Here is a 15,538-nt window from a genome sequence, read left to right as displayed (position 1 = left end):
AATATTGCATCAACTTTTCTTGGTTTTGCTTACTGTCTTAACAACTGCCACCTGCTAATAAAATTTGCCAGCAAAATGTCATTCTAAAGTGAATTTATGCATGGATGTGGGAGTTGATAAAAGGGTGTTCATTAACCACTATTCCTTGACAACTATTGTAGCCATACTGCTATATTAGTTTTAATGAACAATGTCAAAAAAGAAGAGAAAACAAAGACATTCTTTGTCTTAAAGAAGAATCCATTTCATTCTCTCGTGCGACATTAAAATACGAAAACATTAACATAAATTTTTACCACAACTTATCATTATTTTTATTAACTATAATTTTAAATGTTGTTGACTGATGGCTCCTCTGGATAGCCTACTCGGCTATATTTCTATAATTTTTACCATAACTTATCATTATTTTTATTAACTATAATTTTAAATGTTGTTGACTGATGGCTCCTCTGGATAGCCTACTCGGCTATATTTTCGTAGTTCTTCCATCACGATGTTGTCTCGTTTCCAAGATGAGAGATTGCAGATATCATGAAGCGATGTCCTCTTTACAGTCCTGGTATTTGGCTTGGTTGTAACTTTAGAAGAACCATCAGGCACAATTAATATAAAGCAAAAATGACAAGAAAAAAAAGAAGAAAAAAAAAAAACAAGAAATATAGTTAAACAAAGGGTGAACCTCAACCTTACAAAACACTAAATATAGCATAAAACCATCAGGCCACCACCAATTAAATACATTTTTTAACGAGTTTGCTTAATTTAAGTCTTACGGTATTCTTACTTTAATATGTCATATCAATGTTTTAGTGGTAGGGTAGCGGCCATATTGAAATTAGTGGTAAAACATACGATTTCCATGGTAACAGCATTCCTGCATAAGGATACTCATTTTCAAACTGAAAGTTTTAAGCCAACGATTACGAAAGGTTGTCAACTTTGACACAAACATTCCCGGAGCGATGTCATTTTCACCCAACCCTTGACGAATAGAAACAATGGGGTTCTTTGTAAACCCCACTTCCTTTGTTAACTCTGTATAGATGAAGTTAGTCAAACCATTTACAAGCAAGAGAAGGTTAACCTAACTGCTACGCCAAGCGAAAATTACAATGCTGTTACAGAAAGACCGCAACCAATGAGAACGAGAGTTGTAGAACAAATCCATGATTCATGAAACAAACTCAACTCTTTAATTAAAATGACAATTATCAGGTTTTGGTGGCATTTTTCTACCATGCTTCTAAACTTTATTCTTGAGTATATGGTAACACAATAAATGAATATTTACATATAATAAAATGTTTTAATACCACTCTCTCAACTAAACCTGCTGCTGTGATAAACCTATTATTCTTTTGTTCGTTGACCACAAAAAAAAAGGGGGGGAGAAAGAATTTAGTGATTTATCAAACTTAGGTTTTCAATGCTTACAAAGGTTACAAAAACTAAATCAAATCTTATGGTTGTCACCATTTTTTTCAATATATTTGTTACACTTATTAGTAAGACATTGTTTAAACTACAGCCCTTGCTATTGTGTGTGTGAAATTAATTGTTTGATGTTTTTAATGTTGGACAATTCTCTTCATTATTGTTATCCAATATCCAGTATCATGTACTTTTATCAATTTCAAATATCAAATTTTCCACTTACTATCACCAATATTTTTTCTCCTTATGACATTCTTGATCATGAAGTCATTCCTAATGTACTCCAATATTAAAAATTGTTTGTTTCAAATAAATCAATTTTTTCCAAAGATCTTTGTCCTTTTTAAGAAGTTTTATTTTATGTATAAGCAGCCCTACCAGATATCAAAACAATGGGTTCATCAAAAAAATGAAATTATTCATGCAAGAATAATAACCTGTTTATTAGGTCAGATACAATAGAAAATATTGACAGAGTGTGAAATGTTGGTTTTTTAATCTTATAGTTTGCTTCTTTTTCAACATTAATGCAATTCAAAGCCCCCTATTTTGGAAGGTACGTGTTGGGGAGGGGGAAGGAGAGGGAGAGAGGGGCAAGATTCATTTTGTGAACTTAGGACTTCACTTTATTTGTACACCCCTCTCTCCCTTTCCATTTGAGTCCAATTTTTAATATAATATTTTCATTATTTGTAACTGTCTGGGAGGGGTGGGGGAGGGGGAGGAGTAGGATGGTCTGACTACACACCAGAACACAGTTTAAATGGCAATTTCAACATCATTAACAACAAGCAAATCTCAAACTCAGATCTCAATGAAACATTTACACCATAAATTTGACATACCCTAGTAAAGGACAGCATAATGTAGATAAAATGAAAATTAGTGTTATGATAATGGTAACTTAACTATGGATTTTCTAATTTGTTACTTAAAAGTTATATGGTCTTTATACTTTCTGAAAAAAACAAGCAGAAATAATTCTCACTATTTTTTTTTTCCTTTGTATTATTGTTATGTTTATTTATTTTGTACAATTACAAGCAAACAATGATAACACTATCATACACACACAAACTCCATATATCACTACAGTTGTTCGCTGCACATGCAAAACAGAATTCTTCGAAACATCCCTTAGTTATGGAGTAAATTTGTAGGAACCCTACGACAATTCATTAAAATTCTTTGACATGTTTTGTTTTAAGTTCCTGTTCATGTGTTGACAACATTGGTCACACAAGACTAACTCGTTAGGGGGTCGATTTATTTTGCTAATTTTAGAAGAAGAAGAAGTGGCTACATTTGCAGTGTGTGATTTGAGTTTCATTTAGCAAAGAAAAATGAGAACGTTTATGCTCCATAGACGCTCTCATCGCTGTAGGCGATGTACAGAAAGAAATCCTCCTCATGGTGATCCTGTAAGATAAAAGAGAAAGAGGATTACCTTGGTGCTAACTTTAAAAAAAGGTAACTGTCCAAAAAAGGAAACAAAACCTCAAATATAGATCATCCCACAATTTCATCAAAGTCAAAATCTGTTGAGATTCCATTTTCTTTTTTTTTCTTGGAAAATTCAAAATATCACTGCTTTAGCTGGATAATGATTTCCCACATCAAGTATTAATCCTTGTACTACTTACATACAAAAACATGTTTGTAATACCAATCTCATTTCACCCCCCTGTCCCCCACCCTCTGTCCCCCCCACCGAACAATGTTGCAAAAATCAGAATCAGCTCCAGACCAGTTTCAAGTTGCCCAAGTTCTCTGAAGATAGTTGTTGGCTCCAGATGGGGAGATACTGTATTTTTTGAGCCTTGGATGTAGATACTTGAAGATACCAACCACAAAGGTACAACACTATATAGACAAGTACCAGTCAAATAACTGATTGGTACTTAACTGTGCAGGTCAAGGACATTTGTATACTTGCTACTATTGGTTACTGTACATGACATGGCTGTCATAATGCAGTAGAGTAGGTCAGGATATAGTGTGTTTTTAGTTCATGGCAACATCGGGTGATCAAGACACTCTGGCAACAGCGTATCATGCAGGGAGTAATTTGCCTGACTTGGCGTCACGTCACTCAGCCAGACGTTAAACAACAATGTGCGACTTTCCAATGCAGGCATGACGTTAAACAACAACTTGCGAATTATCAATGCAGACATGACTGATCTATATAGGGTAGTATTTTCAGTATTTTCATTTAAATGACATTCCACAACCACAAAAACATTTGTGTTAACTTCCAAACATGTTCCATACAACTTGTGACCGATTCACAATCCAATTAACTTCTCCCAATGAAAAAAAAAAAAGACAAACTCAGATTTATTGCGAGTGATTCACACTTACTTGGTATAACTGTCCCATGGTCGCACTGGTTGGAGGAATGGTGTTATTGACAAAGAAGAAAAGTGCATCCTCTGGTCTCAACTGTATCCTCTTTCTGATTAAGAAGTAGAACTGGCCCACTAGTGTAAGAATAAAGGGACAATGAAATTTGTTTGAATTTATTGTGATGTAACCAAAAAGAGAAACATGGCAAATTGAATCTCTCCGTACATAACAGGTGACTAATGTTACAGTCCTATTTAAAGACTGCTAAAATGTCACCAAATCTATTAGACCAAAGAATTTGCATCCCTCTGTTATCTTCAGAGGTTGGGGAGGATTAATTTAGAAATTTCAAGTGTCTCATTGAAGAAAAAAAAAAATCATGGCTGACCACTTTTTGTAGTCATTCTGACATATTTGCCAGACGCAATATATGATAGAAATATTTAGGTGCAGCATATTTGGATGCAGGATATTGAGGTACAGGATATTTCTATCCATATTTAGATGCAGGATATATAGGTGCAACATATTAAGGCGCAGCATATTTGGATGCAATACCATACTACACCTTGGTATAAGCCCCTCTGAGATTATGGAAACAGGTCAAATAGAGTTCTCCAGTTTTGTTCCTATTGTGCAAATAACTTAATTTGGTAGGTCTTTTACTACAAATGCTACCAGCTGCCAAACAGAACAATATTGAAATCCTATAATGAGTAATGTGTTTATTTTCCTGATCAATACATTATCTCTTCCTAGTCTAACTTTCTCACTTCCTCTTTCCCCTTGCAGGTATGGTACCAATCAATACAGAAAGTACTCAAACAAGAATGGAAATTGATACCGAGAAACAAAACAAACAAACACTGGTGTAGAACCTATTAATGCAGAAAGAGCAATCAAACTTACAGTGCCTAAAAAACCAACAGCTATCAAGACATTTAAACCAACTATTCAGCTCACCTAATTCAGGTTGCTGATCTCAATAGTCGGTAAATTAGAAATTAATGGCAGCTTTCGTTAAAAAAAAAAACCATTTACCTAGTTTAGGTATCTGATCCAGTAGGAAAATTTGAAATTACCGGTAGCTGTTATACATAAACTGATAGTTCACATAGTTTAAGTCTCTGAGCTACAGGGAAATTTGAAATTACCTGTCAAATCTGATGGGACCAGGTACTTCTTCTTGTCGAGATCTCCAATTCTTGCTTTAGCAGCTTTCTCGACAATGACCTGTAAAATGAACAAAACATTTGAAAGAATTTCTCAGTATTTAAAGGCATTACCTGTAGTAAAGATGTGTACTTAAACAAAGCCTCAATCTCCACATTCTGGGCTAATGTTCATGCAGTGTGTGATCCTCGGGATCATGATCATTTCTGAAGACCAAAATTACACCAACATTAAGGGTAAATAATTTGAACAAATGCTTTTCCCATTCACTGTAACACATACAGTATTACTGACTGCTGATTGATCCTGTCAATGATATCAATTGAGTCCAATTTACCGTTTAGACAATTTCAATGAGGAATATATCCAGGTCAATAACGGGAAAACCACAATTTTTGAGCTTTAAGACAGTTACCTTGATAACAAATCTTTGTGTGTCGAAAACCCTTTGTATTTCTATTGCAACAAGAGAATCCTTCTTTGACCATTTGGCCAAGTAATTGCTTACACTATCAACTCCCACTGATACCTCAAATATAACTCACTTCTCTGTTTATTGGCATTCATTATTTGTCAAATGAGCAATACATACAGCCCAGTTGCCAAAACCCTTGCCAAATTTGCTTGATCAGGAAAGGTCAAGGGTAACATTATTCATTAGAGAGTAAGATTTTGACCGTTTTGATGTTTTGATTCTCTTCTACTGTTTTAATCCTTCATATTTCATACTACCCTGCATAATTGCCTTATAAACTTGTGTTGTTCTCTATTGTTGTTGGTCTTCCTCCTTATTTATGTAGTTTGTACAGTACTAATATGTGTAGTTCAGTACAAGTTCAGAATTAATGTTTTAATTTTTCAGGGTTCTTTTGAGAAAATTTAAAGCCCCCAAATATTGATTGACCGGAGCTATTTCATTCTTTTTCTATTATTATTATTATTATTATTATTATTATTATTATTATTATTATTATTATTATTATTATTATTATTATTATTATTATACATGTGCTATATAGTATCATAACAGGCCTAATGTTACTACGTAGTACAAATGTAATTGTCTACGTGCAAAGCAGGATCTAATACAGAACCAAGCTTTGATTTGGTTACTAGAATGAGTTCCACTGGCTATAAAGTTGCCTAGCACACGAGCAAGTATTGAAATTCCGATTTGAACATGCACACACATTCACTGGGCTTGGGCAACTCCTAACATCCTTGAGACCGAGTACTTGCGGCCCTAAGATTCAGTCACTCCCAGGACTTCGGAAGAAATTTCATAGTACAGAGTGTCATAGAAGGTAAGATACTTAATATTCTGCACTTGACTTATTCAACACACACTCAAAGTCTATTCCACTTAAAAAGAACCAATTGTCTGCTTTTAGTATAAGAACAGTACCAAATTCATCAGTTTTGGATATTTTGCACCAATAAACAAGTGACATTAACAGAATGCTGCTGTAATGTTACCAACAATGGTAAATAGAATACAACTTTTCATTTCTACACACTTACTCAACCAAAAATACAACTTCACAGCATGATGTAGCATTGCTTTTTATATATATGACAACATTTAAACATGAAAAATGAAGTATGTAGCTTATTCTTAGTTGTTAAATGTTATTTCATTTCCCTCCTTTGCAATGCATAAAGAAATTTACATTAATTTGTAAGAAAATGGATAGACGTAGATTCAAACACTAAAAAAGTAAACGTGAAAGTTCTTCTTAACTTTGGCCTTAATGGATTATCATATGATGACAGCTGTGTTGGCAATTGGAGCAAGCTCAAATTGTATGGCTGGATTTTGACAACCAATATCGAAGGTAATAAATTTATTAATAAATGTCTAGTGGCTATCACAGCTTCAAGAGTATTTTTCTTCCATTTGAACAACTCTCAGTGAGATCATCATCAAAATCAAAAGCCTTTCATATCAGGGGCATGGATTAATCTTTGAGAGTTGTTACATTTTAAAGGGATGTTAGTGTACTGTTCACTGTGTGATGGTAATTTATTCATTCCTTCACCAATTTATCATACTTGCTAATCAGTGATATCATGATGAATTTGAAAGTAATACAGTATAATACAGTAAGGTGATAGATGAAACCATGGTATCTTTGTACCAATGCCGCTGATGTTCATTGTTTGATATTGTTTGAGTCAAAATAGGTGAAGTCATCATGTTGATGATTCTATGACATAATTAACTTTGATTTCACTTTGCACCTGCAATGTTCACTTTGGTTGTAAACAAAGAATCATGTCTGATGCAATTCAACCCGGCCAGGTCCCTGCATCTCTTCTTGGGGACAAAACAATGCTAAAATTACCCTTGGTAAACATCACCCTTTTTGACCACTAGAATCCCTGTTCAACGCTAATAAAACAGTCTAACAAAGAGGATACCCTGCATAGACCCTTGATGCAGACTTCTGAAGGAGATATCTAAGGTCACATTAATGTGCAGCAGGGTATTCCAAACTGGAAAGAGTACCACAGGCCAAGTAAGTTTATGCCAAAGGCCAAACTATAGTGTTAGGCTAGGCCTACTTCCACAGTATATTAGGCTGCACATTTATTATTACGAAAGGCGGAAACTCACGGGAACTCTATCGGGGTACTTCTTCCTAATTTTCTCTCCTTCTTGCCTCCTCTTTTCGAATGGATGTTCTTCCTTGTACTGCCACTTCATTTTGCTATTAATTGCTCCGCTGATACTTGGATAAAAAGGTGTAAACAGCAGGTTTTACTACGTGTATATTAAGAGCTTAGTTTATCGTTTTCTAAATTCCAAATGTTCTTTCTGATACTATACTGTATACTGCTATATACTGTTAAACTGGGCTTAACAATGAAAATTTTGGTCATTATCAATGGCAGCGCAGTACGTACGTACATACAACAGGCTGGTTGTTTTGGTTGTGACGCAATAACAGTAGAGACCAATATGACATTAACGAAAGTCTTCAAACTAATTTTTTATCGATTAAACCAAATTCGGGTAGAATTAATAAATCTAACCATTCCTTTTAGTTCTACATCATATTTTTGGAGTGTTCATTTGAAAGGTCAAACATAGATATTTGTTGTGTACAAAATGAAATAGGATGACGTTCTTTTAATTTTTTAAAATATGAATATGCATTATATGTCACAATAGTCGGAAACCCCCTAAAGATAGACGTGACGAATACAGTACTCTCAGCTCTGTGGTTCGGTATTAGTCAAGATAACATTGTTTCATTGTTAGGATTCCTCCTTGTAATCATGATTCAGAAATATCATTTTTTACTTGCAAGGATACAAAGAACACTAAATTACACTCAATGATATCAACATTTGCTATAACGGGTCGTTAGGATATTTTCAAAAGGTTATGAAATGTTTATAGTTCGATGACTTTTGATGAATGCATCTGGCAACAACAGAATGAGCTATTCACATTATGACGATAGAACTGAAATGTTTTCGTTTACTTTCCATAATGCGCATGAGACCATTTATTCAAAGCGAAACTAGTGTTTGTGACAACAACAAAAAAGTGGGGGCGGGGGGGGGGGGGGGGAAGAAAAGGCATTGCACTCATATGTTCACAAAGCAAGTTCAAAGTTTTAATGTATTTGAATGACTAATCAGCCAGCCACACGATTATCGAAGGAAAAAAAAGCTCTTGAACAAGAACTGTCAGATCGCTGACTGTATAATACATTTGTGGAGCTAGTACATAATGTGTCTAATTAAGAAACCTTGCGGACAATGACATGCATGACTCCCAAGTTCTTGACTTCTCAAACGTCATTAAGATGACATCACACAATTTATTATTGAAAAATCAGATGATACATGTATATTTCATATAACCACTTGAAATGTCGACCAAAGTTTGAAGTTAAAACAAAACTTCGACATGGGGTAAAAATTATTTTATTTAATCTAATGTCTCTAACTAGCTACCTTAATATGTCAGATCGGAGAAATAAAAGGAATAGGCCTAAGATTTTCCGATCTTAGATGATTAAATATTATCATCTTTTCACGAAAAAACGCATAATTTTCACGGCAACTAAATCATTTCGTGGTAATTCCCCCTGCCTGTAGGTCACATCAAGTTGTCTGCCAGTGGAATATTTCAACGAATTGCTTAATTTAAATATTAAGATGCAAACATGGAGATCAATTCATTGTTTTTATAGTTCTTGGATAAATATCTAATGCTTTTATAATTGTATTCAGCCTGTTTATATAACACCGAGGCCAATGATCCAAGCTGATTAGGTAGATGGAGATGGCCACAAACTCTACCGTAGAAAAACTTTTCCGCAGTCATAGTAACAGTGAGACAGTAACATAGGGTATGATGTAAACAAAGGGTCTCCAAGTTGACCATCCCATGTGTGTAACGCAGGACAGCAATCTCTTCAGTGTTGGAGACGAACCACAACATCAAAGAATAACTTACTATAATTTATAAAAACACAAAGCCTATTTCTAATTTTAATTAGGTAGAAATATATTTCATAATATGGCTCAATCTGATCAATTGAAGTGGAATTTACCAGGATGGAGGATAGAGCAACGATTTGCTCCAAGAGTTCTAATCGGAAATTGGGCTGAGGAACGTTATGCGGTAAGTCGAGCTAAAGTAACGTATCCTAACATTAACAAGGCTTAGTAACACTAGTAACAATATGATAGCTACCGTTACTAAGTAAGTACTACGATAAATGATCAGACTGCCCAACAGTTATAAATTATACTGCAGTATGCTTCAGCCTCAAGTTCGCCTAAAATTAATGCATGTTTCAACTGAATTTTTGTAAGCAATTTAAGGCCTAGGCCTAGTTTCAATCTTCTATGGGATACATAGCCTAGAAGTTATAACTAGTCGCCTACCCTACCAAGTACCATTAGTCATTACAATTTACACTACAGTAAACATAATTGTCAAATACAACCATGTTTCTTCTTTTTTTCAGTTCAATAAAGGTAACTATAATCATACTTCAACCCAACGGATGGACTTTGCAAAATATCCTGGATACAAGCCAGACATAATGACTCGAAGAGCAGCAATGTTAAGGGGAGAAGTAAGTTGTCAATCTTCATTTCCTTGATACAAAAATACAAACACACACATAGCAATGCTGTATCTTCATGTTAGCTCAAGTGGAGTACCATGCACATCACATTTATATTGCTTGGCCTATGTTCAATTTCACTTGAATAATAAATGATAGTACCACACATGAATGTTCAGTCTAGCATTTCGATGGTAGGCAATTTAGCAAAAGAAGTAAAGAATGAAGGAATTTCCTGACAAAAAGTTTTGACAGTACTAATAAAACAGTACACTGAGATGCAGTCCGTTTGCAAAGTACATTGGTAATTTATGGTCTCTTGGAAAGGTTTTGTGTACTCTAGCAAATTGTGGCCTGTCATATGAAACTAGAGACCTCAAGTTAAAGCAGCTTTTTGTGTTTGGTTGTGAATAAAAATAAAATTACCCAAAATAAGATCGCAATTGATAAAACAACCTTAAATACTGTTGTGCATTTTTTCTTCATATGAGTGAGTTATGTCGTTTGAATTTAGACTGTGTAGTGTGCACACAACTCAACATCACTAGTAAGGTCAAGTGTGACCAAACTCTGCCACAGAATTGCTTCAACAGAAAAATATTAAGATAATTCTTAATAATTCTCAACATTTCTTTGCTCAGACACTTCATCAGGTTTGTATTACTTAGATGTATGTTAAGTACAAATGTGAAAATTCCCTTTATTATTTAATATGCAACTTGGCTATAGTGAAACTAGTTTGATGATGTAGAAGTATTGTAGAATGTTGTAGAAGTATGAGAGTGTTCATCTCGCAGCCTCAAGGTTTCCTGGTTCGAACACCTCATCAGGTTGCACAGATATATACAACTTTTTCAAACATCCGAAAATTTCAGATATAATTTGAATTTTTCTTAAATGTTTTTTTTTTTTCCCATCACTCCAGGGTTTAAACAACAAATTGCTATTCTCACACCACAAATCGGACCATACAGAAAATCTGGTTTCCTGGTACGATCAACATTACAACAAAAAGGAGAGACCAGTAAGTGATCAGCTGCCAGAGTTCCGCCACTGGGATGGAAACCGTCTTGCCTGGGAACCGGAGGCTTCAGATCATCCCATCAGAGGTTGGTATTGGTTCACTAGTTTTTCTTTTCTTGAACAGTTCAATAAACTGTGACACTGTTTACTGCACATTTAAGCAAGCATTTGTTGTAAGCAAAGTGTGAAATATTATACTCAGTTTGTATGAATCTTGTTTGGAAATAAACACTTTGTGGTATGTATGGCCAAGGAATTAAAGTCATCCATCATACCATTTGAAAACTTTTTCAAATTTGCAAGAGAAGTATGGACTAGTCTGAAATCTTGACAATGGAGCTATATTTTTTTAAGTGGGTCCAGTAAGTTTCATTTGACATGCTTTTATTTGTCTCAACAGAATGTCATATTTCTTTTAATGATGGATGAATTCAGTCTTCATTTTCTTAAGTCATGCCCAAGGGGGGGGGGGGGTCCTTAACTTAGTCCATGTCTTGTTATGCAATGAGCTAGCTAACAATATAAATTCAGTACTTTCTGTGATTGGAAGTAATGTACGATGTGATGCTTGCTTGAATTTTGCCAAACTTTTGAAGACGACATTACTGTTTTGTTTCTACAGGACAGCCCACAAATTTTGGCTTACGTGAGAGTATGAAGAAGAAATGGGAAAAGGAGGAAGCCCAGGCTGGTCTTGGCGACTATAACACAACGTACGGTACTTCCTTCAAGGACCTCCCAACTAACTCTCTCGTTACGACACATTACTCCCCGCCTAAAGCATTATCCACCAGAATGCATCCTGTCAACCAAATTAACAAAGACTTATCGTTACGGACTGTTAACGTGATTCAAACGCCAGAACAGGTTATAATCCCGACCGGGTCGAGGTTAGCTTCCAAAGAGGGCAGCAAATCAGCCATTCCCGATGTCTCCATCTAAACACGGCTGGTGTGATCAGGAAAGACAATGGATGATTCATATCGAATATCAAATGCAAATTGATGATGAAGCAGAGATATAGATTATTATGCACATCAAAAATGTTGAAGAAAAGAGAAAAGCGAATCAAAACGGATTGTCGGTATCGTTTTGTGTTTTTTTTTATCGCAGGTCTCCGGGTTTTGAAGTCCAGACGGAGTAAACAGGAAAGTTTTTACACAATTCTGGAAGTATATATTTTTTAAAACAATTTCAATATGGTAGAAAGGAAATCCACTTTGTACTGTTTGGAGACTGGTTTGTCACTATGTAAAGGCTAAGTAGTAATAAGTTCTCACTTGATAAATTTGCAATAGGTTCTTGAGGATCAATTTACAGTTTCATTTAACCTGATCACAAAAAGGAGTATGCAATTTATCTGTGTCTCACAGTTGGATTTGAAGCCAGTGTCTGTTTAAGAAGAATCAATTTTACTTTACATGTACAGTAAACAATTATCTGTCCTTTGGTTACCATTTTGCTTAAAACAGTATTTATTGTCAGTACAATTATCATCAGTACATCATTCATCAATACTGGCATGTACATTGCCAGCCAAGAATGATCACATTTTGTTCAAGTTCTTTATGTTTGTGTGTTACTGACTGACTGTTCTGTGCTTGCTGTTACCATGGAGGTCTGTTTTACCTCCATGCTGTTACCAAAGTATGCAGAAAACATTTGAAAAGTAATTAACCACACAAAGGTCATGGCGAGTAGGTCAAACATTTCAGCAGTTTTACACTTCTGAGAGGATATAGTATCTGTGCTTAATCATGAGGTGTAGATCTAATAACAAAATCTCATTCTTGCAAGATTTTTGAATTTGTTCATCTGCAATACCAATATTTGGTGTATTCTAGCTATTAACTGGCATCCCAGTTAGTATGCATAGTCATAAAGCTTGAGAGAAACTGGGGGGAGGGGGTCCATTAATTTCATTAAACAAGTTTTGCACTTCTGATTTCTCCTTTTACCTTGCAACAAAGCTGCAACAAGATAGAAGTTGTATGTAAATGTTATTTGTCAAAACACACTGCACTTTGTTGTATGAGAATTCTCTGAAAACAAAAATTATTTGCTGGAAATAATGGAATGAATGATAATGGAAAGTAAACTAGGAATGGAGAAAAAGGTAAATTACATAACAAGTCAAGAGGGTTACAAATCATTATTACAAGGGTTCCAAATCAAGATGGACAGTATTTCAGACAGAGGTGACATATGTCACGGATAGAGTAGCAACATTGTCCTTCCCTTTATCAAATCATAGTAAAATATGCTAAGACTTCTGTGAGGCTGTAAGGTGTCTTTTTGGTTCCTTGCTTTAGCAAGAGGAACCTATGCAGTCAGGTTGGCGTGTGTGTGTGTGTATGTATGTATGTATGTGTGTGTGTGTGTGTGTGTGTCTGTGACACTTGCTTGGGTACGCTCTATCTCAATAAGGGAATGTTAGATTGAGGCCAAACTTGGACTATAGATCCGCCATATGGAGAAGGTGTGCCCTATTGTTTTTGGTGCCCACAAAGGTCACCAAAGGTCAGTTATGGTCCAAAAACCGAAAATATTAAAACTGCAATAACTCCCAGTGCCAATGTGCGACAAGATTGATATTTTGGGACAAGTTGTGAACTGGTTAGGGGAGCATTTTCAAACTTAACGGTCATGTGATCCGAGGTCACCAAAGGTCAATTAATGATAAAAAACTAGTATTTTTGCAATAACTTGAGAACGAAATGTCTGTTAGGGTTGGGAGTTGCCTCAATGTAATCCAATTGTCGACCCGCATCTGGGTGACCCTTGACCTCAATTTGACCTCTGGTGACCTTTTCGTGTTTTTGGGATTTTTACAGTTTCGATGCTATTTTCAGATGTCAAAGGTACCTTCTGATCATAAATGTCAATAGGTTGACCCCGTGTGACCTTTATGTGCGAAGTTATATGGGGTCAAAGTTTTTCGGTCAGAGTTAGGATGGTTGTACAGACTTTTCGTTTTGTTTTTTGGAATCAGGAGATTAAACTACATCTGAAACCAAGGTCAAAAGGTCAAAGGTCACATTAGAAAAAATGTGCTTATTTTGGGAGGAAACGAGCAAAAAAGAAAATGTTTGGTTTTGATGCTAGATTTGGATATCAAAGGTACCTTCCGATCAAAAATGTCAATTGGTTGACACCCGTGTGACCTTCGTGTGCGAAGTTATACGAGGTCAAAGTTAATTTTCAGACATTTAATGCAACAACTCCCAGTTCCAAGGTGTGACATGGTTGATATTTTTGGACAAGTTGCAAATGGTATAGGGGAATATTTTCAAAGTTAACGGTCATGTGATCCGAGGTCACCAAAGGTCAATTAATGTCAAAAAACTAGTATTTTGGGGATAGAAAATGGGCAAGGAAAAAAATGTTTGAATTTTTATAGTTTGATGCTCTAATTTAGGTCTCATCAATCAAAAATGTCAATAAGTTGACCCAAGGTGACCTTTGTATGTTAAGTTATATGAGGTCAAAGTTAATTTTCAGACATTTAGTGTAATAACTCCCAGTGCCAAGGTGTTACACAGTTGATATTTTGAGACAAGTTGCAAATGGTATAGGGGAATATTTTCAAACTTAACGGTCATGTGATCCGAGGTCACCAAAGGTCAATTAATGATAAAAAACTAGTATTTTTTGCGATAACTTGAGAACAAATTGTCCGTTAGGGTTGGGAGTTGCTTCAATGTAATCCAATTGTCGACCCGCATCTGGGTGACCCTTGACCTCAAATTGACCTCTGGTGACCTTTTTAGTGTTTTAGGGATTTTTACAGTTTTGATGCTATTTTCAGATGTCAAAGGTACCTTCTGATCATAAATGTCAATGGGTTGACCCCCGTGTGACCTTCGTGTGCGAAGTTATATGAGGTCAAAGTTAATTTTCAGACATATAATGCAATAACTCCCAGTTCCAAGGTGTGACAAGGTTGATATTTTTGGAGTAGTTGCAAATGGTATAGGGGAATAGTTTCAAACTTAACGGTCATGTGATACAAGGTCACCAAAGGTCAATTAATGATAAAAAAACTAGTATTTTTGCGACAACTTGAGAACAAATTGTCCGTTAGGGTTGGGAGTTGCTTCAATGTAATCCAATTGTCGACCCGCATCTGGTTGACCCTTGACCTCAATTTGACCTCTGGTGACCTTTTCGTGTTTTGTGGATTTTACAGTTTCGATGCTATTTTCAGTTTTTAAATGTACCTTCTGATCATAAATGTCAATGGGTTGACCCCCATTTGACCTTTGTGTGCGAAGTTATTTGAGGTCAAAGTTAATTTTCACACATTTAATGCAATAACTCCCAGTGCCAAGGTGTGACAAGGTTGATTTTTTTGGACAAGTTGCAAATGGTATAGGGGAATATTTTCAAACTTAACGGTCATGTGATCCAAGGTCACCAAAGGTCAGCTAATGTTAAAAAAGTAGTATTATGGGGGAGAAAAT

The 15,538-nt window shown here is 35.4% G+C and overlaps 2 protein-coding genes across 2 annotated transcripts; one reads left to right on the top strand and one right to left on the bottom strand.

Moving 5' to 3' along the window:
* Nucleotides 1–2,133: 2,133 nt before the first annotated feature.
* LOC139976420 (gamma-aminobutyric acid receptor-associated protein) lies at nt 2,134–7,807 on the bottom strand. Its single transcript, XM_071985130.1, has 4 exons — nt 7,577–7,807; nt 4,941–5,019; nt 3,802–3,920; nt 2,134–2,856 (listed from the first exon to the last, which is right to left on the bottom strand). Exons 1-4 carry the CDS (start codon nt 7,664–7,666, stop codon nt 2,791–2,793), a joined length of 354 nt encoding a protein of 117 aa, XP_071841231.1. The 5' UTR covers nt 7,667–7,807; the 3' UTR covers nt 2,134–2,790.
* A 1,541-nt stretch (nt 7,808–9,348) lies between these two features.
* LOC139976433 (cilia- and flagella-associated protein 107-like) lies at nt 9,349–12,153 on the top strand. The gene is made up of 4 exons (XM_071985157.1): nt 9,349–9,601; nt 9,951–10,061; nt 10,978–11,161; nt 11,698–12,153. Exons 1-4 carry the CDS (start codon nt 9,497–9,499, stop codon nt 12,015–12,017), a joined length of 720 nt encoding a protein of 239 aa, XP_071841258.1. The 5' UTR covers nt 9,349–9,496; the 3' UTR covers nt 12,018–12,153.
* The last annotated feature ends 3,385 nt before the right edge of the window (nt 12,154–15,538 follow it).

The sequence above is a fragment of the Apostichopus japonicus genome, chromosome 11, assembly GCF_037975245.1.
Source record: "Apostichopus japonicus isolate 1M-3 chromosome 11, ASM3797524v1, whole genome shotgun sequence".
Taxonomy (NCBI): domain Eukaryota; kingdom Metazoa; phylum Echinodermata; class Holothuroidea; order Aspidochirotida; family Stichopodidae; genus Apostichopus; species Apostichopus japonicus.
The sequence above is the reverse complement of the archived record's forward strand: the minus strand, read 5'-3'. Positions and strand labels throughout refer to the sequence as shown.